The 27,995-nt window shown below is 41.7% G+C and overlaps 1 protein-coding gene across 5 annotated transcripts; it reads right to left on the bottom strand.

Annotated features, from left to right (window-relative positions):
• DZANK1 (double zinc ribbon and ankyrin repeat domains 1) lies at positions 1-27,984 on the bottom strand. 5 transcript variants are annotated; one of them, XM_075413211.1, is made up of 22 exons: positions 27,955-27,984; positions 27,427-27,482; positions 26,343-26,467; positions 25,519-25,672; positions 24,378-24,495; positions 23,903-23,999; positions 20,651-20,775; positions 20,019-20,128; positions 19,239-19,356; positions 18,168-18,281; positions 15,343-15,435; positions 13,292-13,414; positions 12,096-12,260; positions 11,233-11,461; positions 7,763-7,866; positions 5,592-5,666; positions 4,571-4,667; positions 3,272-3,360; positions 1,971-2,051; positions 1,248-1,375; positions 701-775; positions 1-449 (listed from the first exon to the last, which is right to left on the bottom strand). In XM_075413211.1, exons 3-22 carry the CDS (start codon positions 26,449-26,451, stop codon positions 323-325), a joined length of 2,331 nt encoding a protein of 776 aa, XP_075269326.1. In that variant the 5' UTR covers positions 26,452-26,467; positions 27,427-27,482; positions 27,955-27,984; the 3' UTR covers positions 1-322. The 5 variants fall into 5 exon arrangements, with proteins under 5 accessions (XP_075269326.1, XP_075269327.1, XP_075269328.1 ...); XM_075413212.1 differs by lacking the exon at positions 27,955-27,984 and having other exon boundaries at positions 20,019-20,104; positions 27,427-27,572; XM_075413215.1 differs by lacking the exon at positions 27,955-27,984 and having other exon boundaries at positions 371-449; positions 1,971-2,047; positions 27,427-27,572.
• Between the last annotated feature and the right edge of the window lie 11 nt (positions 27,985-27,995).

Genomic DNA, 27,995 nt, shown 5'->3' with positions numbered 1-27,995 from the left:
TCTCCCTAAAACGTCCTTGTGCCTTGGAAGGTTTGGTTGGTCCCTCTCCTTGCACAAGTTTGGAAAGGAGAAGAAATCTTGCAGAACAGAGCGCAGTCAGTGAATAATCGTGCTCTGAACTGCTGGGCAGGAATGGGGGAGTCTCGTACAAAATAGCTGCTGTTGTGGGGCCCGAGCTGATCGTGGAGGGTTGTGAAGTCTGCAGACAGAACTAGATGCGTGCACTTAGGTGCTCCCAAACCAGAGATCCTCCAGCTCCATCTCGGGGAAAAGGCGGTTGCAATCACACGCTGACGAGACCGATGTTCCCGGGTTTCGCAATTTAGTCCGACGTTCCCCGTCTAAGCTTACTTGCGAACAATGAAATAACTTCATTATTTCCAGCTGTAACAGCCAAATCATATGCTGATTGCCCTTTTGCATTCTTCTTTTTTATGCTTGCATTGCAGCTGTAAATAAAAACCAGATTGTTTTAAACTACTTAAAATTCATTCCAAGTTACTGGAATTAGTGACGTGGCTTGTAGGTAAATGCTGACGCAGCGCCACTTCAGAACTTCTGGGTGCCTCTTCCCGCAAGGACACAGCGGTGAGATGAGAGTGCTGAGCCTTGGGTGGGTTCTGGCCCTTCTGCATCGCCAGCCAGCTCCGCGCTGGTGGGCCGCGGACAGCTGAGCTAGAGGCCCCGCTGCCGCACTTACCCTAGCAGGGCGCGGGTGCACTCCTCGCCCTCTGGTCCGAGCAGAACCGCCTCGTGGAGGGCCGCGTTGTTGTGCCTGCACGGGAGGAACGAGCGATGTACTTATTGCCTGAGGAAACCATCCTGGTAGGTGGAGAAACAGTCTAGCAAATTAAACTAAGGAAAATGAATGGGAAGATATAGAATACGCTAGGAGTCCCGGGGATTTTTGGGGGGGGGGGGGTAGGCTTTAGTGTGGCTTTTCTTATTAAGGTGAAGTGGATGGGGGAAGCAATTGGATAGAACAGCAGCTTTTCTAACAGAAATTATGAGAAATCTTCAAAGCTGGCAACAGAAAGAAGGACTGTGAATACTGTTATCTTTGCTCATTTGCAGGTTTTAGTTTGTTGTTTGTTGTTTTTTTTTTTAATTTGGCTTTGAAACTAGCCCCTCAGCTACAGGTTTGTGGAGGAGGGGTAGGAAGTTAATCCCCTCTAAAATTGGGAGCACAAGTGCTGTTTTGGTAAAACTTCAGAAAGACCCGAGGCAGAGAATCAGTGCTTGCTTACAGTCCTGACTCCTGGTCAACGTCAGCGCCTTTCTGCACGAGAAGGGAGATGGCGTCTGCGCGCTTGTTAAGGACAGCAACTGTGAGAGCAGGTCGGTCCTCGTCGCTGCGGCAGTTTGGGTCAGCTCCCTGGAACACACAGAATCACAGAATGTTCGGGGTTGGAAGGGACCTCTGTGGCTCATCTAGAGCCATAAAGATTCTCCAGCTTCCACCTTGCTTTAATATTATGCCAGTTTAAGCTGGCAAATGGTCTTTGTGCTCAGGACGGAGAAATGTTCAAATTGTATTTATTCTTAATGTTTCTTCTGAAAAGGTCTGTCCTAGCTCAAAACCAGAGCAAATGTGTATAATGAGGGCAATCAAGCTAGATTTCACAGTCAGGATGCATCTAACTACACAGTAAAAAGGTAGAGTTTATGCTTTCTTTTGCTATACAGAGGACTTGACCCAGAACTATAAAACGAAGGTCTTTTTCTTTCTGCATGGCTTGACAAACCCAGATGAGAATGCATTACACACTGGCCAAACAGAAATTTGGGGAGAACATACATAAACATAAAACAGGCTGTTCCTTCTCCAAAATGCTCTTCCACCCTGAAGACAGTTGTATTGCAAGGATGTTGCCTCCAAAGCATGAAGTCTAGGTCACATACCAGGCTAATATTCATGCAGTAAAGGGTCAAAGAGCTGCAAAGGGAAACTTCAGCAAGCAATAACTTACTTCACTGAGCAATTGTTCCACCAAGGTGATTCTTCCTTTTCCATTTGGACCCAGTTCATCCAGTAGTTGTCTGGACTCTGGCTGTGGAAACACAGAAAACAGCCAGTAGTGTTTCACACAGCGAAAATACAAATAGGTGGGCCTCTGAGTAAAGCTGGAAAACGCACACCATGACATGAGTACAGCTGAGGGAAGAATGCAGTGTAGCTGAACCTCAGCATTACTGACTCATGACCCTCCTGTGGGGATTTCTTTCTGAATCTGAGCAAGTGTTGGATAACCCAGGCAAATATCTCACTACTGAGGTCCTGACCCAGCAAACATGTCTGCAAGTGACTCGCTTTACATCAGCACAGCTCTCCAGGACCGCACAAATATCTGTTCACCACAGTAAACAAGGGCACAAGTTCTTTGCCACAGAATTAAAGTTTGAAGCTTCCAGAACTTGTGGAAGTGTTTTATTTAGAAAATGAATGTGTTTTTGCCTCTCAGAAGTTTGATAACTAAATCTCAAAACAAACCAACCAACTCAAAAACCTTCTCCTTTTACTTCTTCCCACCTCCTTCCTCTGTCCTTTCGAAAGCCCAATCACTTGACCAGACATTTTTATTTCTGGACTTTTATCACAAAGCTCCATATCTTCTTCCACCCCTTGAGTTGGCTAAGTGATCCAACCTGAGATTAATGCACATTTCCCTTTTGAAGTTTTCTGTGCTGTTACCATTATCCATTTAGCAGGCACTGCTTCCAGGACATTTCTCAAGTGGAAGTAAAGCCTTGCTTCTTGCATGAAGCTAGCCCTCAGTTATGCTGACGTCTCAGATTCATGGGAAAACTGAGTTGACCTAAAAGCCTGTTGCATAGATCATCTTCCCCTGTCTAGTTCACAGTCTGACTGTGCGAACAGTAGCTTTAGCACAGCCAAGGGTATGTCCTGTAGAGTCAAACCAGGTAGTAAGGGTCAAGGGAAGACGATAATGTCTCCGTCTGATGTTGCTTCTGACAAAAACCTGTAACAAAATCAGTCTGCAACAGTCTTTAGGCCTAATGCCGTGCCAGTAAAACAGAATGGGTCCAAACACGAAAGCAACATTCTAATTAAGCTCTAAGCAGGAACAAAGTTTGGTTATTTCCAGTTCTGTAATAAATGTCAGCTACGAATTTTCAGGTTTTATGTTAAGTTGGACTTTTGTCCCCTTTCCTTCCCCCACCCTGGTCAGTATTAAAAGCCTTGGATGCCCTCCTTCACGTTAGTGCTGCTCTATAGGTAGTTTGTTCTGTACTCGCAGAAGATACGTACGGGGAGCATATCTGCTGGTTCTGTAAGTGTTCTTGACTTTGTTCTCTTTAGTTTGCCTCTTGAATGGAAAAGATTATGATCATCTTTGCCTACCAGAAAGGGAAACAAGTGTTAATTCAAAGCAAAGTCAGTATTCTAACAAGAACTTGGGGGAGAGATCTGGAAACAATTTATCCACAAAAATACTTTATTATGTGTTGAAACGAAAGCAATATTTATCAGTTTTCTACAAGACAAGGTGATGAAATATTTGTTGCAGATCAGACTGGTTTTAACAAAAGGTTTACACTTGGGCAGACTCAAAAATTTGCTATTTTGAAATGAGATTCAAAGAAATGTGGAGTTTGGGTGGTTTGCGTCTTTTTTTAACTAGCTGCAGCTATTCAACAGGCTTGACTTGGATTCATTAATAGTTTCAACCAAAATCCTTACAATTTTTCGATGTTGTTTAGCTCCCAAATACTTAAGAACAAGACTAGAGGACCTTGAGTAGACATGTATGTCTGTTATTTTTAAGAGATGTAATCTATCAATGTGCAGGAGGGTTGATAAGGAAACCACATGGGGACCCTTTGAGCTGGTGCTACTGGAGTGCCTGGAATCACAGTCACCTTACTGACACTTCAGAAAACCAGCTCCTAGTGCCGTGGCTGCCACTTGCCAAGTCTCAGATTAGAAGCACAAACTGGCCGAAACTTACATGTGAATTGAAGTGTGTCAAATCATACTATAGGAATTTCTGAATTCTAATGCTGACTTTACAACTAGTTGATTTAATGAAAACCGAAGTCCAGTATGAGATGCCTAAAATGCTGAGCTGTTACTGACACCAATGGGAGATGCAAGTTAAGCATCTCTGAAAACTAGGTCTTGAATGAATGTATTTAATCATTTCTTATCTTTGCCAAATGCGCCAAAGATGAAGTCCCTGGCACAGCTCAAAAGTAGAGATAATATTGACATTTATAGCTCCTATTGTAAAAGAATAGGCAAGGCATCTAAAGTTTTATCACTATAATAAAGACACTGCTATGAGCTGTGGCTGCAGTTTACTGGCCTCTCCAGCTGTCCTCTAGGGATGAAGCATTCCCATGAGCTTTTGACAGAGTCTGTACATTGCTTAAACCTCAACTCAGCCACATTTTAAGACTTAAAAATCAACTTAAGCAGTTGCAGAATGTGCCACTGTATTAGTTTGCCTATCTCGGTGTCTAACCTTCCAAGCACTGCTTCCATATTCTTGACTACTGTATTTATGGTCTATCACAAAGACAGAGAGGAGGAGGAGGGAAATCTCACCAAAACTAGTCTGATTGCCATCCTGTCCACCTCTGACTTCTGTTACAGTATTCAGGTAACGACTGCTGAACTTCACTGCTTTATTAGTATGAATATCCTGTAGAATCATCAAATGCAGGCAGTTAATCAGATTATCATGTAACACTGTTATAATCTTAGTAGCACGAAACAGTGATGTTGCGTATGAAAAAACGTATAGGCTTTTAATATAAGTCTCAAATTAGCACAAGACAAATTATTATGTACTTGAACTCTTTTTGAGGCAAAATAATGTAGCATTTTTTTCTAAACCTTGTGTTAGATATTTGTTTTTGTTTAAAAAAAGAAAAAAAATGACACAGCCTCACTTAATGAAATGAAAATTCTCATCCAAATGAAAGTGTGTCTACCACTTGAGAGATCTGATTAACTCCTCACTTGTGAAATGATGTGATACACATTTTCAGGCACCACTTGGGAAGCTAAACTTTTAAAGATTTTACACAAGAGATGCAGCCTAAATTTTTGATCTTTGAAATGGCAGATTTTCATCTTTGAAAAGCTGGAAGTAAATACATGGGTGGTTTTTGGAACACGGTAATTCTGGAGGTAGAGATTTCAAGTGTTTGAATGCGGTTAACGGGAGCTCTGGCAAATGTTATCTCCAAACTACTGAAAATTACTAAGCTTGTTTCTTAAGAGCACAATATGCAGATTGAAGAAAAGGAGGCTCTAAGACAAAGAGCTGAGGGGTGCTAGAATGATCAAACAACATCAGCTGAAAGAAGAATGTTAATATGAATGGCAAACCAACGAAATGCAAGATGATAGCAACGTAACCATGAAGTCTGGCTTAATCAGATAAAGATACCTGTTCAGCCAGCTCCAGCAGAAAAAGATTCCTTTCTCTGAAGTGATGAGTTAACACCCTCTGAACACAATAATTTCTTGTTTAGACCTGAATTTAAAATATATCAGCATTACACTGACTGGTCTGCTTTAGACCAGCAGCCTAACAATGGGCCTCATCCTCCAAACTGACCTTGTTAATAGCAAGAGCATAATTCAATGTAATAGTGACTTCATAGTCATCCTCACGGATGGTAGCAGCATTAATCTAGAGGGAAAGAGCAACTGTTAGTATCTCTTACAAAAAGGGCACAGAAATAGTTTTATGAATGAGTCTTGCTGATGATGTTTATTATGGAGCCAATAAACAAAATCACATGTGGCCTTTGCTGAAGTGTGATGTTGTACCAACGCTTCCCATCTAACTGAGAAAGGGGCAGGTGGTATTTTGAGTAACTGGAAAAACCAGGATGACTGAAATGCCAACTGAATCCATAAGATGTAGTAATGCTATGTTTCATGAAAGTTCAGTTGTTGTCCATCCAGATTTTGCAGCTCCATGAAAGGCTATGTTGTCCTTAGGACTCCCTACTCCAGGAGAACTGGCTACTGCTTTAGTTGTATCAGTCTGTAGAAGCACAGTCTGTAGTAAAACGTGGGCAACTTCTGTATCAATTCATTGAGACAGTGCTACTAGCAAGCAGTTGTATGTAAATAAGTGCATGGGGGATTATAAAGAAGTGGAAGGAAGCTGACAAGGTTAAAATGCAGCAGGCTGAGAATTTTGAGATAAGGTTGATTATATTTCTAATCTGCATGAAAACTGAAAAAGCAGCATTAAACCCAGATAGCTGGCATCTACTTTGAATCACCTCTGTTACTTTTGGGGGCTGTGGTTTCAAGACAATAGGATGATGAAAGGCCAAGAAGCAGCAGGAGTAGCCTCCTCTAGGCAATTTAATATTTTTCAGGCATATCCTTTTGAATCCTCCATCGAAGGAAACAAGTTGCAGTGGACCTATACCTCAACTTCACCAAGCACATGTCTTTTATATTTATACTTGTACTACAGCTTCTGAAAACACTGGTGGACCCAATAGGTCTCACTGGGTATAGAATTCAGATGGAAAGTATCTGATAGAGTGCCCTACATCCCAAAAGTGTAATCTGCCAAATGACAGTTAGATTTCTGACCCCCAGTATTCACAAACTTTTCTGTAGTTGTTTCTATGTGCTGAAACTGTTTTTTTTTTACTGGTGTGTCACATCAGTCAGGACAGGCTAAGAAATAGTGAACTTGAACTGTAACGAGGGAGGATTAGGTCAGACACTGGGAAAAAGCTTCCCAGTAGCTATGCCAGTTCAAGGAGCTCCCAACCCTGCTTCTGCCTACATCCCACTTCCAGGTGCTCACTGGCAACCTTCTTTTGTACTAGCACTGGTGCCCTTTTTTCCCCCCCCCCCGAGCTATTTTTAGCCTGGGTCAGTCACTGATCCAGCCCACAGGACACTGCCACAAGCAGTTATGCTGGCAGCACCTAGGAAGCAGTGTGAGGGGATGCGACTCCTTGACCCAGCTGGCCGGGCTGCCAAAGAAAGCAATCAGTACTGCAGCTGAACAGCAAGGATAATGGAGAGCAGAAGTGGACTGCCTGGGGCAATTGTGAAATCTCCATTGTTGGTGAGTCTGAAAAGCTTCAAGACAAAGATTTGTCAGGAACAGTTTAGGCAGAGTTGATCCTCCCTCAGGACAGGGACCAAACGATCTCTCAATCATACCAGCCCTATCTTCTAGGACTCTGTAGAAAGAACCTCCAGTTTCTATCTTCTTTCTATCACACCTTTAATCATTTTAATGCACTTTGGTGACATCCCGAAGACTATGTCTCCAGTATCAAAGGCAATACCCTGTTCCTGTAATGCTGGTATAATTTACACTAGAAGTAGACTATATAGCCAAAGAGAATTGCTGTGGTCTCCTGGTATAATCCAGCCCAGAACAGAGGCAAGCATATAATCTAAATCCCATTTCTAGAAGGGCTTATTTAACTGACCAGATGTCAGTGATCTCTTCTTTTTCTTGGTTGCCTGCTGTGGTATACTATAAAAGCAGCTGAGCAAGGGCTTTCTCGCTTCTATCACTTCTCTTATAGCTGTGACGTGAGAGGAGACTAGAAACTGCCATAGGAAAGAAAGCAGAAAAATATCTTCAGTAAAAGACTGAGCAAAAAATGGAACAACAAAACAAATTGCACACGCAGATAGGTCAAGGTATAAGGAAAGGGGAGACATTTATTTTTCCAGTGTTTATCTAGCAGCCACAATAATCTTTTCATGCGATATTACTCACAAGCTCCTTCCTACCTTTCCCATTCGAGGTTCTCCAATCAGTGCTCTGAATTCAAGGTTGTTCTGAGCATAGCTTCTAAGGTGAGCACAAACATGATCCAGCTGTTTTCTCCAGTAACCTGATCAGAGAGAGTTAAGCAGGAGAAAAATCCCTGAAATTGTGATTAACATTTCTTCTAGTCATGTGATGGATGATTTAAAAGATAGAATATTTTCACTGAGAAAAAAAAAAAATTGAATTTTTCTTTGGAAAATTCATCTGATGAAGAAAATAAGAAGCAAGTTATACCCTAAAAAAAAGTTAAATACTGTCTTATCCATAATTTATAATTCATTCTTAGGGCACCTCTATTCACAACAAAACCATGTATTGGAATTGTCCTTTGGAATCAAAACTGGAGAATCTCACACTACTTGAGATCATAAAAAAAAAAAGTACAATATTACATCTAAGCAATTGTGCATTATTGAACTGATTTTTAGTTGATTTGAGGTCACTGACAGGTAATAATAAGCCAAATCTGAAAACTGCAGGCGCAGTAGCTCAGCCTATACAGCATTCTGGTCTGCGTAAATTATTCCCCGAAGAAATCCCTTTAAATTGTATATGGGAGAGCCTATACTTAAGCATTCCTGCTCTTTCACCTGTCAAGATCTCTGGGAGAGAGTCAGTATTGCTTTGTGCTAGTACAGGGCGTGAAACATTAGGGGCTGAATCCACCTGGATTTGAAGCTCATCTTAAGCCACTTAAGAGTTTTTGCAGCTCCTGTCCAAGTAATTCCGAAGCAATGTTCTGTTTTCATCAGAGAAAGAAACATAAGGACTTGCTCTCATTCTTAAGTGATTGTTATCAGGTTCAAGCTAATTTTATTTTTGAACATGCTTATGGAAAGTACAGAGTATGATTTATTTTGTTGTAAATAAATTGTGTAGGCTTGGTAACCTCGTTTAACTTACACAATGAAATTGCTCTGACCTTATCCTTCCCTTCATATTAAGTGAAGCTTGAAACAGGGAGAAGAAGCCGAGTTGGAAGATAAGTGCTGTGTGCTGACTTTTACAAGAGAAGGCAAGTGCGCAAGGATTTTTGTGCTTGGAGAACTCTTCCAGGACTGAACTAGTAGAAACTACGACAAACTAAACCAGCAAGTCTTAGTTAGGCTGCTTTAAAGGAATACAAAAAGAAAGATGCACAGAGCAACATAAATTGTTCCCTGCCACGGTCTCACATGCAAAAACTAATAGAAGTTGAAAACACTAATTAAAAAAGCTGAGCTAGACTACCACTTCGTGAGTGATCTCTCCAGATAAGTCATTATTATTTGCAATAAACTGGTTCATAACCAGCCTAGATCTCCAGATTTTATTTCAAAAAATCCAGATGGCCAGGAACATATTCTTGCATGTTTGGCATTTTACTACATCTAAAAGGGTTTTTGGCAGTGCTGATGGACTACTTGAATTCATGCTGTCAATAGCTGATTACACCTATATCACACTGATTACTGTTTGTTACAGTAGGAAAGGGGAGGCTTCTTTGTAAAGTTTACCTGGTAAATTGTTTGGGTCCTGTTCAAAACAGACTGAAAGTACAGCAAAAAAGAGAAATACAGTACACATCAGAGGATTTGTGTTCTGGTACTGCTGTTATTTCCCCGTCCTAACCGTTTGTTTTTTTAATATCTTCACAAAAGAAAAGGTCAGTTAATGGCTCATATGGTCAATAAATAAATACACAAACTAACTTATTTAATCACTTGTATTTAAAAACTTTAATATCAAATGTCTAGTACTATTTGAATTGAAGAAATAATGGACATATTTGGCATATATATAAACATGATTTTCCTGGGTGCTAGCGTATAGTCTTGTTGATACATGTAGTTTCAAGCCAGCATCAAGGAAAGGGAGCAGCATGAAAGACTTTAGTGTAACTGACACTTATTGATTTATAGAATGAAATATGTTCCTCAGACCTTGGCAGGGTCTAATGGAGAATACATTACACAGTACAACTTCAACAAAGTTACCTCTGCTAAACAGATAAAAATTAACATAGTTCAAACACAGTTCAGAATTTCTTCTCAACCTTTCCCAGAGAAGAGAGTTCTCTCTCACAAGTCAAGAGCTGTTCTTCTGATAGCGATATATGAATGCTCAGTGTTACTTTTTTTTTTTTTGGTCTCAGCACTATTGTGGGCCAAACCTTTATTATCTCTGATTAAATTAAGCTCCCTGACATGTTAAGTCAAGTGTTGTATTTCCTATAGTGATGTATAAGAGAACATGCCACATTTCAGAGCAAGGGAGCAGGAAAACAGATTTCCCTAGTGATACTTTAAAAATAAAAGTGCATCATCTGGATATTTATACACAGTCAAGAGAGGAATTTCTAACATTCATTAGCAACTTTTTCTACCTAATAGATAAGTAGTTCTGATGACGGCCTGAGGGGTTGACCCTCTGATTGTAGAAAAGAGCTAGAGATGGGAAAATAGATCAAAAAAAGTGACTGCTCCTCCAAACCATGGTTTGATGCTGTTGTGATTTACAATTAAGTTATTCTCTGGACTGCACAGCGAGATTAAAGATAATTTTGCAAACTGGGCCATTTATTAGGTCCCTAAATAATACTGACAGACTGCCTTCAAGGGTTTGGGATCCAGAAAACTGAGTTCTCCCAGGACAGTAAAACTAAAATCTCTAAAAATTGCAAACTTTTTAATGACAGTAAACAGTCAAGGGATTCCACATGCAACTAACTGACTAACCAGGGACTGTGAAACAAAGTAATCTGCTGTACTGATACAGCAGTCTGTGCATGGACAGTCTCTGCAATGAGCAATGCAGATGTACTGACAGCTTTGCGGGGCTGGAAGATGAGGCCTAAAAGAGCTTTCAAGGTTTCTACCAACCTTATGTTTTGTAATCCTGTTAAGAATCCCTTTCTCTACTCTGTTTTCCTTTGCTTCCAAAACTTGTATAATTTATTCCACAACAGCACCCCAAACAAGTTCTTCACGTGGACAAGCCTCATCATATTTTTCAAGAGCTGCGATCCTCTGTGTCTGAGTGGCTCCTAGCAGGTGCTACTGCAGTTCTAACTGAACTTCACATTGTGAGGGGTGGAGAGGGTGCTGGGAGGTGGGGTGGTTGTTCAGTGGTTTCCAATTCAAATATAGGACACCTGTCCTCATCTTGTACGATCTGAGGAAATCAAACCACTAGCAAATTAGTAAGGTTGCACAGGGGTCAGTAACCATGATTTTGATATTGCTGATAGGCTTTCTTTTAGCTATTGATGGAGAACAGTGATTGAATTCTAAAGCACCGCATTTACAAGTGACTGGTGGGAAGACAGACTTGAAAAGATGTAAATCAGTGTCCTACTGATGCCATGTTCCATGGACTATAATCTTTTCAAGAAAAAGCAAGGTCATACATTGCAGCTTTGTTTAGAAAACATAAAATCAAAACTCCTAACCTTTTCCAGGACTAATGGCTGTCAGGAGAGGTTTATGATCACTCATCTTTTCCAGCTTTTCTTTTTGTGAAATCAGCTCAAGCTCCTTCTTTTCCAACAGTTTGCTAGATGGGTAAAAAAGTCCAATAGTTTGGGTTCCTTTATCTTCTCTTTCATTTAGTTCTGCCCCTGGTTTGTCTAAGGAAATAGCAAAAGGCTGCCAGGCAACTTGAGCTTGAAATCGTTTAGCCTGGGGGGAGTGGAGGGGAAGGAAAAGTGTAAGTAATATAATTAGATATAATTAAATGGGTTACAAGCAGAAATTAACCAGAACAGTATACAAAACTGTAAAGGAATGAAAAAGCTAGGGGGAAGAATTATTAACAATTATTGATTTTAATTACCAGTCTGTAACAAGGAAGCAACTTATCACAAATATTCAAGCAAAAGCAAAACTCTTCACGATTGCCAGCAGAACATGTATGCTTTTGTAGGACAAAAGCTGGCCTTGCTCAGTTTGATGGTCTTTCTTAAAACAGTTTTTCCAAAGCACTGTTACATATGCATGAAAGAATACCTTGTATCAGCAGGACACAAAACACAAGTAATAAGATAAAAGCACTTAAAGAGCTAAGACTTCTGAAAAGCTGATTGTTTCTCACTTTCCTGTTTAGAATAAGGCTGATTAAGGCCTTCAGCCAAGACTACTTTTCAGCCAAAAGCAGTTCTCAGAATAAACATATCGTTGGTTTTGCCCTCAGCATGCTCGCAGACCACAGCATTGTCTCAAAGAGGAAATTAATGGAATTGTGCTGATCTGCACCCACGGTGGAATAGCCTCTTAGCTGTGTTCAAGCCCAGCTTTGTAATACTGTGTGTCTTACCTCAGAAAGCCCCAGTGAGTCCCCAGCATCCATGAGACTGCCGTGCGGAGAACCTACCGCTGACGGGTGCTCTATGTAAACACCGCAGGACCCACAGAAGCGAGCGTATGGACGGTTGCTTGTACCACACTTGAAACAAGTAAAGTAGGATGGAGGAGGTCCAGGCTGAAAAGTTGAATGAAAAACTTGTCACTACAGAAGCACATGATGCATGGTTCCGGAAAGATACAAGCAGTGACATGAATTAAAATGAAGTAGCACTATCTAAAACTATTAGATTAGAAATATTAACCAGGATACCAGACTGCTAACACACTGGCAGATGCAAGACAGTAAATCTTCAGCTATCTCAGCACTGTGCTATGGAGGCAAACATTTTTTCAGACAGGTCTAGCATTTTGGTAAGTTATTTTTTTAACATACGCTTTCAAAAATATTTATTTTCTTTCAATAAGCCCTGTCATTACTAGTGTGTGCTTTGATACTGAATACTGACTGCAATTCTTTCCTGTTCAGTTCTAACACTACTCCCACCACCCCGAGTCCACTGGTACAGTACAGGACCAATGGCTATGTATGCATATAGGGGAGTGTTTAAAATTTTATGTAGACTCAGCTCACAGAAAAAAAAAATTCTCCCCAAGTGTGATCTTAGCTTGAAACACTATACTTATAAAAACACATGCCAGAGGAAATTGTTTATATTGCTTGTACCATGCAAAAGTTCTACTGAGCATCAGTTAAGAGAAAGTACTTGTCTTCGGTGAAGTTAATAAGGCCCTCAGCAAAAAAAAAAATTGCATGCATCATCTCATCTCTGGTGATTACCTGTATAGGTGATCATAGCACAGAGTAGATATGGAAAAAGGTGCATTAGGTTAGCCTATTCTTTAACTTTTGATGGAGAAGTTACTTTGGCAAAATATACAGCTATTGCACCTCCACTGATGCAATGAGCTGATGCTCACTGACCCATGGTAATTTGTTTACATCACTAAACCCTTAAGTCACAACTGACATTGGGTCAGGATGTCATCTAAGCTTTTAATTTTTCTTTATATAATCTTATGTGCTCTAAGCAGTCATTTTGATAATAATAAGCTATGTAGTAAGTGACAAGAGTTTTGAAAAGGTATGTTTGAAATTGCTGCAGGTCACAGGTGAGTAAAAACAGATTTGTCAACACAAACACGTGCCTTGGCTCCACACCAGTCACAGAAACGGGCATCACATTGGTTAACATGATTGCATTTTGAGCACAAAACTGTCTTCCTTTGCTGGCTGGCATAAGGCTGGGGGGTGTCTTCTCCAAACATGGGCTAATAAAACAAAAAAAGCATTAGGGAGAAAACACTTCTTATGAAGAAACGTTCACAAGCTAAGTAAGGTGAAATAGGCAAGCAAGTTACTTTGATAACATAAAGTAATATTCAGCCTAAAAGAATTTTTTCAACTTAGAATAGTAAAAGAGTGACTAGGACCTAACCTGTAATTTTTTTTCATTACAAAACCACAGTAAAATGTTGCATTAATTAATATAAAAAGATTTTTAGCAGAACTGAGCGCATAAAAATATTTCGTTATCAGTCGTGTCCTTTCACACCCAGTATTTAGTAATAAGGCCCCATGTACAAGTAAACTCAAAGTTAAGAGGGAGGTTTCTCTGCTGATAAACTTACATTTTGAAATCCAGAACACAACAGCTATTTTTCTTTGTACCTTTCTTTGTAGTAGTACAGCAGGGAGAGTGTGTTCAGACAATGAGTTTTCTCTCAGTTTGGTATTTACTACATAAATTATTGTTTTGCACTCTTTTACCTCATACCAGTTATAGATTATCTAGCTTTCCTACTACAATTAACTTGTAGGGGTATGCAAAAAAACCCAGATTTTTCAGCTGAAACTTCTAGAGGTTGATTATAGATCCTAGTTGGGACAAATACGTCTTCAAATGGCTTTGCCTCAGGGCTTACACAGTTTATTTTCTCTACAAGTCAGGAATATGGATAAGGAACTGAACCCAAGGAAAATTGTTTTGATTACACAAACACAACAGCAAGTAAGAAAACATGAAATAGCCCTATTTTCAACTGTGGCCTGCATTGCAACTTGAACGATTTAATTTGTGGGTTCATTTGGAAGATAAAATTTACAAGAGGACAAGTCCAAATATGTTCTAAATCTAAATTATTTAATAGCCATTAGTAGTAATACCAGCATTATCACTAACTATTAATTATTCAGTAAGTACTATTGGTTATCACTAATTAATCACTATTATTAGTAAAATTTCTGATTACTATTAATAATTCTTAGTAAGCATTTCACCTTCTCTCTTCACTACTACAGGTCTTACCATTCATGTCATATGCCTAACTACGTATGCAGCTATACATATATTAATATCTACATTCAGTGAAGCACCTAAACCTATGTTTATCTTTGGTAAGTACAGATTCCTACTGAAATTAACTTCGAAATGACACCTCAGTGGCTATACAAGATACATTTGCCTACTGACAGTTTTAGAACTGAGGATGTTGCCATTATAATCAGAAGATTTTATTTCATAAATCATTATTCTCCTCTCATTTCTGTATTTATCACAACCTGGAGAAGTGAAATGTACCATAAGTTTTTCATACAAGACTTTTCTCTTCAGAAGTGAAAATAAAATTCTTCTAAGGAACCAAATAAGCAAGCTAAATGGGGAGTTGAAACAGATAGCAATATTAGGCGGAACATTTATTGTTGCTTTTCTCACCTCTGTGCAGAGTCACAGCCAAACACAAGCACAGTAGCTACATGCGCGTAGGGGAAGCAGCAAATGGAGATAAAAATAATGTAAAAGAATATTTTATTTTCAGAAAATAATTGAAATCAATGAGAATGATCTTCCTGATGTATATACTCAAGTTTTCTATTGCAGTTGAAAATAATCTAAACACAAATGAGACTCCCTTGGAGTCAAGACTACTTGTTTTCTAAGAGCCTTCTGAGCTTTCACAATGGCATTTGCAATCCTGACTTCCAGAGGAGAAACCTGAAGGTATACAATATGCTTATGTTCAGCTGGGCATTTGTGATGGAGAATCTGTGGGAGTAATGGGCTTGAATATGGCACAGAGGAGGGAATCTCTGCTTTTGCAACACAGGGACACAGGGCTATGACTTCAGTTTTCCGAAGAAAAAGAATGTTATGCTTTGATTTGATTAACCCTAGTGTGATTGCTGCAAGAAATCTTACCGTCTGCATTTCAGGCAGTCTGCTTTCACAAGTCACACAGTGTTTATGGTGAAGAGGATTTCCTGTGCCACATGCCTGACAAATTACTTTGCCCTTTTAAACAGAGAAAGAATAAATTTTGCATAGTATTTGAAAACTGAACAACAATAATAAGAGGACTTGATCTTACAAAGTGCTGTCGTTATTCAGTCCTGCAGGTAGAAGAGATCCTTCAAGTCTGTGCTGTGAGATTCAGACTTTAGTTAGGCCATATTGCCTGGTCATCGCAAATCTATGTATCCTGGTGACAAGTTTTTTTAAAATATGGTACAGTTTCCTCAGGAGATCCAGCATCAATAACTCCAGATCTTTGTATATATTAGTGTCAGTTTGCTTAGTCACTGCACTCACACAAAACAGGTAGTCCAGTATCTCCACGGAAAATTATTATTATTGTTGCTATCGTTATTGTTATTATATTAATAATAGAAATAATAATAATAGTATGCCATGAGGGTGCCCTAAAAGATCTTAGCACGCTCACTATCAACAAGCAAGTTTCCACCACATCTAGGAATAAAGAGTCTGATATTTTGACTGTTGGCACTGATTAGTTTAGGTTTGTCTTTGCACCTACATAAAGGTTGTCTTAAAGCATTAGATTTGGGCCAATGTCTATAATCTGCTTTGACATCAAGCTGATAACTGCCTCAGATTATGAATCTCCTTTGTTATCTCATAGTCTTCAGTCAACAGTTTCCTTTCAGCATCCTTCTCTTTCCAGAAATATTCCCTTGCAATTATCACAGACTCACAGAATGGTTGAGGTTTGAAGGGGCCTCTGGAGGTCCAACCCCGCCCTGTTCAAGCAGCGCCACCCAGAGCAGGTTTCCCAGGGCCATGACCAGATGGCTTCTGAATGTCTCCAAGGATGGAGACTCCACAACGTCTCTAGGCAAACTATGCCAGTGCTCAGTCACTCTCACAGTAAGAGTTTCCTGATGTTCAGAGGGAACCTCCTGTGCTTCAGTCTGTGCTGATTGCCTCTGGTCCTGTCACTGGGCACCACCAGAAAGAGCTTGGTTCTGTTTTCTTTGCATCTTCCCTTATTTATGAGATTCCCCCAAGTTTCTCTTCCCTAGACTAAGCAGTCCCAGCTTGCTACGTCTTTCCTCCAGGTGTTCCAGTTCCTTAATCATCTTAGTGGCTCTTTGTTGGGCTTTCTCTAGTATGTCCATGCCCCTCTTGTACTGGGGAGCTCAGAACTGGAGACTTTACTCCAGACACAGCCTCACTAGTGCTGAGTAAAGGGGAAGAATCACCTCCCTTTACCTGCTGGCACCAGACTTCCTAAATGCAGCCCAGGATATCATTAGACTTTTTCAAGCAGATCCCTGAAGAGGCCAAAGTCTGCTATTCTAAAATCCAGGGCTGTGATTGTACTTTTTGCCTCTGCTCCTTCCTCTCAGGATCCTGAACACCACCATCTTGTGGTTATTGCAGCCAAGGATGTCTTTGACCTTCATATTCCCAAGAAGCCCTTCCTTCCCTGTAAGTATGAGACCCAGCAAAGCACCATTCCTCGCTGGCTGCTCTATCACTTGTATCAAGCAGTTGTCATCAGTTCTTTCCAGGAACCTCTGGATTGCTTATGCCTTGCTGTGTTGTTCCTCCAGCAGATATTGGGGTAGTTGAAGTCCCCCATGAGGACCAGGACCTGCAAATGTGGGCCTACTTCTAGCTGTTTGTAGAAGGCCTCTTCCACTGCTTCTTCCTGGTCAGGTGGTGTACAGCAGACCCCCACTACGATGTCACCCGTACAGTCATGCAAGTCATTGCTCTGTGTCTCTGTGGTCCCATCAAGATCATAGCCCTGCCACTGCACACAGAACTCTAATTCCTTGAGTTTATTCCCCATACTGCTTGCGCTAGTGTACAGGCACTTCAGAGAGGCACCCCAGCATGCTGATTTCACAGAAAGGGTCTGGGGGGGTTCCCCATCATGCTGCCTTATAAGTACTTCCTTGCAAATGCTTCAGGTGACCTCACTTAAGCCCTGTTTCATTGATTAAGTGTTCCCTTTTGTCCACATCACCCAAGACCCTTTGCTTCTCAGCCCTGTCCATCACTCCCTCCCCTGTTGTTTCTCATTTAAAACCCTTCTTACTAGCCCAGCTTTCCCGTTGGCAAAGATATCTTTGTCCTGTGAGGTGGATCCCAATTCTCCTAAGGAGCTGTTGATCTTCAGACAGGGTCCCACTATCATGGAAACCAAAATCTTGTTGCTGACACCAGCTCAGCAACCCATTGTGGGCAGGCAGTATCAGTCCTCTCCTCCTCACACCCTTATGGAGTACTTTATAGGGTAAAACATTTTGTCTAGTTAAGACCACCAGCATTTTTGGATCACTGATCAAGACTACACTCTAATGTTTTGGCCACATACCCACTGCCCCAGTCCTGCCAGCCCATCTGTGCTGAGCACTTACGATGAAATTAGGTAAGCAGAGTAATGAGGACATATTCAATAAACTTAAAATACTTCATAATACTAAAGCCATAAATCACAGGATTGTAGCATATCTCTCTACTGAACACAAGTGCATGCATTCCTGTCATTCAGACTGCTACGTCATGTGCTCTTCATCATGCCTTCCTGGGCTTATGTGGTTTACCTATAATGATTATTTCTACTCAAGGTGTTTTTAATCCTACTAACCCTTAAAGCTGTCACAATTTAATTACACAAACCCATATTGGATCAAAACATTTGAAATGAAGCAATCTGTTAGAAAAATGTATGCCAGGAGGTAAATTGCTATATTGTTATATTTATTCTCAAGTACCTTTACGCAGTTATTGGCTTGGGGCTGCAGCTGTGGAGCTATTGGCGACTCACATACAATGCAAGTGGGTGTATTCATTGGCACAAGATGTTTGCATTCAAGACATGGTGCCATCTGAAGAAAAAGACACATCACAGCATGTTAAGAACCATAATGAGATCATTAAGGTTACCATGAGATTTTCAGTATTTTCCTAGTTAGAGTCTACATCAGCAGCAAAGTCACTGGAAACACAGCAGCTGACAGCAACAGATGCTGATATTGATCCTTAAATATCAAAGGCTATTGAGAAAATATGATGACAACTGGAAAGAGAATGCTTTACTGACTACTAAAAACATGCCAGAAAGGTACTAAGTTAATTTTCAATAAATTTAAAATGCTACTATAAAATGTGTGCAGGCAGCTCAAATCCTCCTAATTATGAACCTAATACAAAGATTTGCTCAATATTCTCAGTCATCACTTGAAACTACAGCATTGCCCCAGACAGGATAACTTTTTGATGATACAGGAAAAATAAAATCCTCCATTGACTTGTTAGATCAGTTTATTATCTCTTGGGAAGAGCTTAGAGAAGATAGTTACAGGCACCACTGTCAAAACTTGGTGCTCTTACATATGCCCACACATGCCACTGTTTAAGGTTTCAGGCATATTAGATGGATGTTCTACAGCTATGACATAAGCACTAGTTACTAACTAACTGCACTAGTTAGCACTGGAATAAGATGCATATGCAAGTCCTGAACTTGCAGTGGTTGTTGTTACAGGGTGAGGAGGAATCTGAATGTGGTGATGTTTGCACAAGCAAATAAAACACAATTTACTTTTTCGTTGTTATCCTTATTAAAATACAAGGCACTTGAAGAAATCTATGGTTAATTTTGCTCATTATTTAAGAACTACATTGGGTCCACTGCTAAAGGTATTGAACAAAAAAACCCAATCAGAACACAGCTTCCCAAATGAAAGTGTGACTAATGGTTTTGCCAGCACTGGATGTGTAATTTGATGAGGAAGTTGGTTTTTCCAAAGAGGATTTGTTGATTGTTACGATATTTTGCTGACCTGTGCTCCTTCAGGGGGTGGGAAGCGATGTACTGGCACAGGTGGGATAGGAGATCCACATTCCTGACAGAAGTGAGCCAAGGGGTCAGATAGGCGAGGAGCAGAACAGTATGCACATCTGAAAATAAGAGCAAACTGGCTGAGCTTGTTTTGGTATTGTACTGCTGCATAATAATGATTAATCTGGAACCTGTTGTGACAAGACTTAGGCCACTGATTTCTCAGTTGTGGTTTCCAAGCTATGGTGGTCCACCACACCATGCCCCAACCTCCATGATAGGAGGTTCTGTCTGGCTGCTATGGAGTTTCATACTTTCCTCCTCATCATGTGAGGTAAACAAGTCTCCTGACACACAATCTGTATCACGCCTCACTGCTGCGACATGGGGAGCCACTGATGTAGATCACATAAGCCTTTCAACACTGATAAGGACTAACACTATGTGAGACTACCCCAGTGAGCAGTTTTCACCTACAGCAGTGAGGGCTGCACTCTGATTTGAAAACACAGCTTTTGCTCTGATCTTACAGGTGTTAGGAATTTTTTTTTTAAAGGATGATAAGATAGTTGATAACTGTGTATGGTGACATGTAAATAAAACTGTGTAAGAGAAAGAATTTTCAAAGCCCTACCTAGATCACATTCTCCAGTTATGAGGCAGTGTCTCTCTTTGTTGTCCTCGTTTTTATAAAGACCCACAGTACTTTCAGTTTTGTTGCAAAAGGCAATTGCTCAGTTACCTTCCACAGCCAAATACATTAAAAGGAGAAGTCACTTACTTGAGGAAATCTGTTTCCCGCTGGATCCTTGCCACCTGCGTGCTTGCTAAGCTTTTCCGGCTAGTCACTGCAGAAGAACTAGCAAACTGAAATAAAGGTAATTCTTCAGCCTTAGTAAAAAGAGTAGCAAAGTTAGGTAAAGATGTTATTTGAGACAAACTGCACTGAACTGCATTGCTTTAAGGAATATCTACTACACTTGATTCCTCCATTACCTGCATTAAAGACCCATAGCTTCTTCCAATAAAAAAAAAAACCAATGTCTTTCTGTTTACTTCCATGACAGTATTACTGAATATTAAGTTTTAAATATCAACTTGCCAAACTATTGCAATAACTATTTGATAATTGCAGATTCAGTAATGTATTAGAAGAGAAATAGTAGGAATGCAGGCATTGTTAATTTGCTTTTCCTGGTTTTGTCCCTACTTATAACCGGGTACTGCTTTGGGCATTCCTATTCCAAGTGTGTTATTATCAGTGAATTTAAATTAGTACTATATAATACAGACAAAGGCATTAATTTCTGAGAGTTTATATGAGTATGATCACTAATGTTCACATCTTTATTTTATTAGAGCTCAGTTCTGATGACAGCCTTTAACAGTTTTCCTCAACACCCCTTTGCTTACCTGAGACGACTCTATTGGTAGTGCTGAGATGGATTCCTCTCCGTACTCTGTTGTTTCCAAATGACTGTCAAGGAGCTGTGGTCCTTGCAGGGACCTTTGAGCAGTCTTTCTTTCTGTTTCCAAGTCTAAAATGACAATTCTGTCATTCCACTGTCATTCACTTCATGCAGTCAACATATAGCTTAATATTACATACTCTCGCTTTGAATTAACTCTCTCGCAATTAACTTTCTGATGCAAGTGGTGGAGGAACCAACAAGGAAAGGCACGCTGCTGGACCTCGTGTTAACAAACAAGGAGGGACTGGTTAAGGATGTGAAGGTTGGAGGTAGACTCGGCTGCAGTGACCATGAAATGGTTGAGTTCAGGATCCTGCGTGGAGGAAGCAGGGCGATAAGCAGGATCAAAACCCTGGACCTCAGGAGGGCTGACTTTGCCCTCTTCAAGGAGCTACTGGGAGGAATCCCGTGGGCCAGGGCTCTGGAAGGCAGGGGGGTCCATGAGTGCTGGTCGCTCTTTAAACAACACTTCTTCCATGCACAGGAGCAATGCATCCCCCTGAGAAAGAAATCTTGCAAAGGAGGCAGGAGACCTGCATGGTTAAACAAGGAGCTTCTAGCAGAGATCAGGCAGAAGAGAAAGGTCCATGGAATGTGGAAAGAGGGGCAGGCCACTTGGGAAGAGTACAGAAACGTGGTGAGAGCATGCACGGATGCGACGAGGAAGGCCAAGGCCCACCTGGAATTGAAGCTGGCAAGGGATGTCAAAAACAACAAGAAGGGCTTCTTCAACTACATCAGCAGCAAAAGGAAGGCTAGGGACAATGTGGGGCCGCTGCTGAATGAGGCGGGTGTCCTGGTGACGGAGGATGCGGAGAAGGCAGAGCTAATGAATGCCTTCTTTGCTTCAGTCTTCAGTGCTAAGACTGGCCCTCAGGAACCCCAGGCCCCGGAGGTAAGAGAAGCCCACAGAGAGGATGACTTTCCCTTGGTCGAGGAGGACTGTGTGAGGGATCGCTTAAGCGATCTGGACGCCCACAAATCCATGGGCCCCGATGGAATGCACCCATGAGTGCTGAGAGAGCTGGCGGATGTCATTGCTGAGCCACTCTCCATCATCTTTGAGAGGTCCTGGAGGACAGGAGAGGTGCCCGAGGACTGGAGAAAGGCCAATGTCACTCCAATCTTCAAAAAGGACAAGAAGCAGGACCCAGGGAACTACAGGCCGGTCAGCCTTACCTCCATCCCGGGAAAGGTGATGGAGCAGCTTATCCTGGAGGCCATCATGAAGCAAGTGGAAGAAAAGAAGGTTATCAGGAGTAGTCAGCATGGATTCACCAAGGGGAAATTATGCCTGACCAATCTAATAGCTTTCTACGATGACATGACTGGCTGGGTAGACAAAGGGAGAGCCGTGGATGTTGTCTACCTGGACTTCAGCAAGGCTTTCGACACAGTCTCCCATGATATCCTCCTAGGGAAGCTCAGGAAGTGTGGGCTGGATGAGTGGACAATGAAGTGGATAGAGAACTGGCTGAATGGCAGAACTCAGAGGGTTGTCATCAGCGGCGCTGAGTCTAGTTGGAGGCTGGTAACAAGTGGTGTCCCCCAGGGGTCAGTACTGGGCCCAGCCTTGTTTAACTTCTTCATCAACGACCTGGATGAAGAGTTAGAATGTACCCTCAGCAAGTTTGCTGATGACACCAAACTGGGAGGTGTGGTAGACACACCGGAAGGCTGTGCTGCCATTCAGCGTGACCTGGATAGGCTGGAAAGCTGGGCAGAGAGGAACCTGATGAGGTTCAACAAGGGCAAGTGCAGGGTCCTGCACCTGGGGAGGAACAACCTCATGCACCAGTACAGGTTTGGGGTGGACCTGCTGGAGAGCAGCTCTGCGGAGAGGGACCTGGGTGTCCTGGTGGACAACAGGTTAACCATGAGCCAGCAGTGTGCCCTGGCTGCCAAGAAAGCCAATGGGATCCTGGGGTGCATCAAGAAGAGTGTGGCCAGCAGGACGAGGGAGGTTCTCCTTCCCCTCTACACTGCCCTGGTGAGGCCCCATCTGGAGTACTGTGTCCAGTTCTGGGCTCCCCAGTTCAAGAAAGATGAAGAGCTACTGGAGAGAGTCCAGCGGAGGGCTACAAGGATGATGAGGGGACTGGAACATCTCCCTACGAGGAAAGGCTGAGGGAGCTGGGCTTGTTCAGCCTGAAGAAGAGAAGGCTGCGAGGGGACCTAATAAATGCTTATAAATATCTGAAGGGTGGGTGTCAGGAGGATGGGGCCAAGCTCTTTTCAGTGGTGCCCAGTGACAGGACAAGGGGCAATGGGCACAAACTGAGGCACAGGAAGTTCCGTCTGAACATGAGGAAGAACTTCTTCCCTCTGAGGGTGACGGAGCACTGGAACAGGCTGCCCAGGGAAGTTGTGGAGTCTCCTTCTCTGGAGATATTCAAGACCCGCCTGGACAAGGTCCTGTGCAGCCTGCTGTAGGTGACCCTGCTTCAGCAGGAGGGCTGGACTAGATGACCCACAGAGGTCCCTTCCAACCCCTACCATTCTGTGATTCTGTGATTCTGTGAATTCTAATAGCTAAGCATATACTAAAATTTTGAAATCCAGATTTTGGGTTAAAATAAACTGCATGGATTTACGGGAAATTAAACTAGAAGAAACCTCATTCCTGTCTGAAAGAGCTTACTTTTGTATTTTTCTCTATTTACGATTTTCTTCCTTCCTGCATGCTCAAAGAACTCCAAGCTCCTACGAGTAAATTAATGAGTAAACATTAATACGATTCCCTGCTCTTAAGCAGTCCCATTGCCGTTACCATGGAATAACAGGCTTTATCTATAGAGAAAATCTGGGTCAAGCTTTCATTTCTGCTTTGTGTACTTATTTTGGAATCTTACTGCAAGCAAACATCAGTAAAGAACTCTGTAAAGGACCTGCAATCCCATCAATTTAACAGCATTTTCTAGCACAAAAGGAAATATAGACTCGGCCTCGTTATGTTGCTGAGAAATGAATGACATTTCAATAGGTTTTTAAAAGGTAATATGAAATGTGTAAAAGGTAATTTTTGTTCTCCATTTGCAGTGTTGAGCAATCAAACTAGAATTCCCAGAGGATGTTCTGTCTTCTGAGATGGTTTTAGAATTACCCATATTTTACCAGTGATATAAGATGAAAAGTTTACGATGTTTTCAGCTAAGACAGAAGTCTATTTCAGTTTTATGAAGTAATACCATACCTCGGAAATCTTGTGGCGCTTCACTCCAGGCAGGCTTGATTTCCACGTTCACTCCATTCTTCTTTGCTTTTGCAGTAAACATTCCACCTTCCCTCTCCTAAACAGTAATTCCATTTGAATTCCAAATGAAATTTTTGTTTTTGCTCTAATCCTCTCTTGCTATAGTTATTTGCTAAGATTTTTAAAGTATGTGGTTAAGGTATTTATTTTCGATCCAAGCATTTGCAAAGCTTAAATTATAAATGTATTTTAAAATACTTGACCTGAATTGGTCATAAAAGACCAGTGAAAAAAAAGAAAAAAAAATAATGTGTCCCCTTGGAATTTCAATACTGCAAAAAGGACTAAGCAAAGATGGGCAAACAGAGGAAATAAAATATACTAAAATTATTGCCAGTCAAGGTTTGATCTCTAAGTAATATCATACATACAACATTTTATATTCACAAAAGTGTTTACAATTGCTAAAACTTACCTGTGTGGCAAAACCTTTTAGGGAATTGTTGTCATCATCTCCAACAGAGACGAGGATGTTTGGTTGCTTGTACTCTACCAGAAACACCTTTGTTACAACTGTACTCTCCCTGCAGTCCCTGAAAGTCAATGTTCACAAAGCTATATACGTGCCACAAACTCATGTGCAGCAACAAGTAAACCACTGATGAACATGGCTTGTTTGCTGGAACATCTCTTCCAAGCTTGCAAGTCATTATTTTGGTTGGTAAGTATAATCCTGGGTAATACTCTCAGGAACTACTGCTTTGTTTTGTTCTTTTTTTTTTTTTTTTTTAATTTAAAATGTGCATGATAAGGCGTTACCAATAAAATACACGGATACTTTAAACCCTCAACATCTTTTACATGTAAAACATAGTGCTGTTGTATTCCAGTGGAGACACAAGCAAAGGCTACCTGCAGCTGCTAATAGCAGGGAACAGCAAGCACAAATCCCCAACTGGAGTGGCAGTTTCTGCTCCCTTGGAAATAAAAGATAATGCAACAGGGTACACACAGAGAATCCATGTGTCCTCTCTCTGTCTCTAAGCATGAAGTTAGTTTAGAGAAAATCAGTAGCTGTGCAGCAAAATCCAGTTTTCTTTCTATGTACTGTATTTTTACTTTACCCTTGCGCATACAAGACTGTGAGGTTTAGCACTGTGCTCCTTTGAGAGAAACTAAGCAAATTCCTGGGAAGACCAGCTTCTGTAAATCTGCTGAATCACTGGATGACCCCAGAAAACACCACACTAGTTCATTCCAGAGAACACCATACTAGTGGCATTTCTCTTGATCACTCTCAAGAGGACGAGCTCTAAGTGTAGTCTATTTTATTAGTTTCATACCCACAGCCTCTACAGATCATTGGCCTACATCCACAGCCCAGGAGATAAACAACTGAGAGATAGTCCATCCACACAAGCGCTTAATGGATAAAAAGCGTTACGAGAAAATGAAGTCAATGCAGCTCATGAAGATCACTTAGATTGCAGACTGGCTGGTGAAAGGGGCATCTCTCACTTGCAAGGTATGGAGTGCTTCAGACAGCATAGCTCCAAGCCATGACTGGGATATCTGCTCCTTGCCAAAATACGACTAAAATAGAATAGGGTACTTACTTTGTAACTGCCAGTGCCTTGACAGTTATTTTCCCAACTGGTAATATAATAGGACCCTTATACTTAAAAGTGTTATGCTCTCCATAGCCAGGTTTCCTAACGAGTTCTGGTTTACTTCCATCTAAAGTGTAATAAATAGAGACCTCAGGTGTATCTGAAAGACATGGAGAAAGTAATTAGCCAAACTGTATTCGACCTGTGAAAAACAAGCTCTACGCATCAAAGTCCTCACTACAGTGCTTGATTTTTCTCACCTAAACAAAATAAAGCAGTTCCACAAATGGCTGAATGTTTGGGACCAAAACTGTTTCTCCCATGAAAAATTAGTTACTAAACAAAGGCAATTTCATTATAAGCAATATTTCTCTTCCTAAAGTAGCTGTGCAATGGTTGCAACAGCTTGTCCATTCTAACGACAGAAAAGGTATTTTCTCACATGGTGAAAATTGGCATTTCCAAAATTGTAAGGAAAGCCTTTGGGGTGAGCCTGGCATATGGCACTTTCAAGTACATGTTTTGCAGTCAAAGCAAAATGCAGCATCTTAGGAGCCTGATCTTGGAAGAAATTAAGACTGCTAACATATATGAAATAACTCATATGTCAATATTGTTTGAATGCATAAACTTAAGGACAAGAATATTTGGTGTATCAAAACATGCTGGTTAATTATTTAAGTTCCTTAATGAAGTGGGCACTCATAAAAATAATAATTAATAATTAAATATAAAATAATAATTAAATGCAAACAAAAGTATAGAGGCTAAAATTTTCAGATGAACACGTACAAAAATGATTTACATGGAGTCAAAGCTCTTATTCATACCTGATTTTATTTCTACGAGAGTATTTGTGTCTATTTCATGTTTAGCCTTCCCTGGAAGAGGGATTCGAAGTGGTATGACCTGAGGAACTGAGACCGAGCCAGCTGTCATTTTTCTCAGCAGTGATCTTTAAAAAAGAAAAAAATGCAGACAATAATTTTTCTAAACAGAAGAATGCATTGATAAATATGGTCTTTTGATGTGATTCCTTGGCTTCATTTGTTTCTCTTAAAAGACAGAACACTGGGTCCTTTAAACTGTTAGTTCTCATTACTATTTACATGATTTTCACACTGAAAAGGAGCAAGATCCGCACGACCATCACACTTCTGACTTATTCTCTTGTTTCAGAACTGTGAAAAAAAGCTTGAGACGAGCACTGTCACTTTCACTTCACTTTGACCTTCCTTGCTCAGATCTGATCTCCATGTATTCAAGTGAAACAGCTTTAGCACCATACATCAGCGACACACAGTAGGAGTAAGAGCAAAGTATGTCCATCCTAATCACAGCAGATGTGGAACCAGCTTCTTGTTTCATTGTGGCCATCTGAATATATACAAGATGTCCTGAAAAAGACTAAAGCAAGACAGCTACTGCTTAAACTTATCTCAGCTATCGTATGCCTTAAGAATATACCTACAAAACAGGTGCCAAACATGATTTATGATAATTTACATAGTCGTTATCATGTCACACAATCCAAGAATGAAAAATTGCACTTGGATACGATAACATTTTACAATACAAAAAGATGTACTCCAGATCTTGGGAACTGATACTCAGGGCCAGGAAACATGTCTACACTGGAAGGATTTGGTTTTGTAACCAACCATTCAATCCTCCAGAAATGTCTCTTACGCTACTCATCAACGCAAACAGTAATGATTCAGCACGGGAGGTGTTCGTTAGTCCATGCTTCACTGGGGCTGTGACGAGGTAAGCCACAGCGCTGCCTGCAGCTGCCCATCTCCTTGGCTGGGTCGCCCGAAACAGCGGTTAAGGAGTGCGGGCAGTTCTCAGCCAAACTCTTGGGCCGCATGCAGTGGCAGGGGAGACACGACGATGGGTGGGTCAGATCTTTACCTGGCGCGAGGGGCAGAGAGTACTTTTCCTCAAGGGCCCGCCTGCTCTTAGTACACCTGGACCAAAAGCGCAGCGCCATGTTTCAGCCTCCTGGGAGCCCGTCAGCAGTGGGACACAGCCAGCCCTGCCGGTCTCCCCAGCGTGCCCGGCCCCGGCCCCTGCCCCTGCCCCTGAGTGGACTCCCTCCCTGCCTGCGCCTGCCCTGCCGGGTCAGGCCCCGCTGCCGGGCCCCTCACTGCACGCCCACCTCACCTCACCCCACTCCATCCCTCCTGTACCGGGGGCCCGCACACGAGCCTCCTCGCCTCACTTTATCCCATCCCACGCCCCTGCTCACCCGACTCGATCCCACCCCACACCCCTACCCACCCAACTCGATCCCACCCCGCAGCCCTGCCCGCCCCCTTGATCCCACCCCACAGCCCTGCTCGCCCCACACCCCTACCCACGCCACTCGGTCCCGCCCCACTCGATCCCACCCCTCAGCCCCCCCCGCCCCCTGCTCGGTCCCCGCCGCCCTCCCGTTACCACAAACGCCGCGCGCCCGCCCGCGCCCCCTGCCTCCCTCC

This window comes from Opisthocomus hoazin, chromosome 2, assembly GCF_030867145.1.
Source record: "Opisthocomus hoazin isolate bOpiHoa1 chromosome 2, bOpiHoa1.hap1, whole genome shotgun sequence".
NCBI lineage: Eukaryota > Metazoa > Chordata > Aves > Opisthocomiformes > Opisthocomidae > Opisthocomus > Opisthocomus hoazin.
The sequence above is the reverse complement of the archived record's forward strand: the minus strand, read 5'-3'. Positions and strand labels throughout refer to the sequence as shown.

Coding starts and splice junctions, on each gene's coding strand:
- DZANK1 (XM_075413211.1), bottom strand. CDS start 26,451: ATGACAGCTGGCTCGGTCTCAGTTCCTCAGGTCATACCACTTCGAATC. Junction 20,776..23,902: donor AGCGCCACAAGATTTCCGAG/GTATGGTATTAC, acceptor TTGTCATTTTAG/ACTTGGAAACAGAAAGAAAG. Junction 19,357..20,018: donor CGGGAAACAGATTTCCTCAA/GTAAGTGACTTC, acceptor TCTTATTTTCAG/ATGTGCATACTGTTCTGCTC.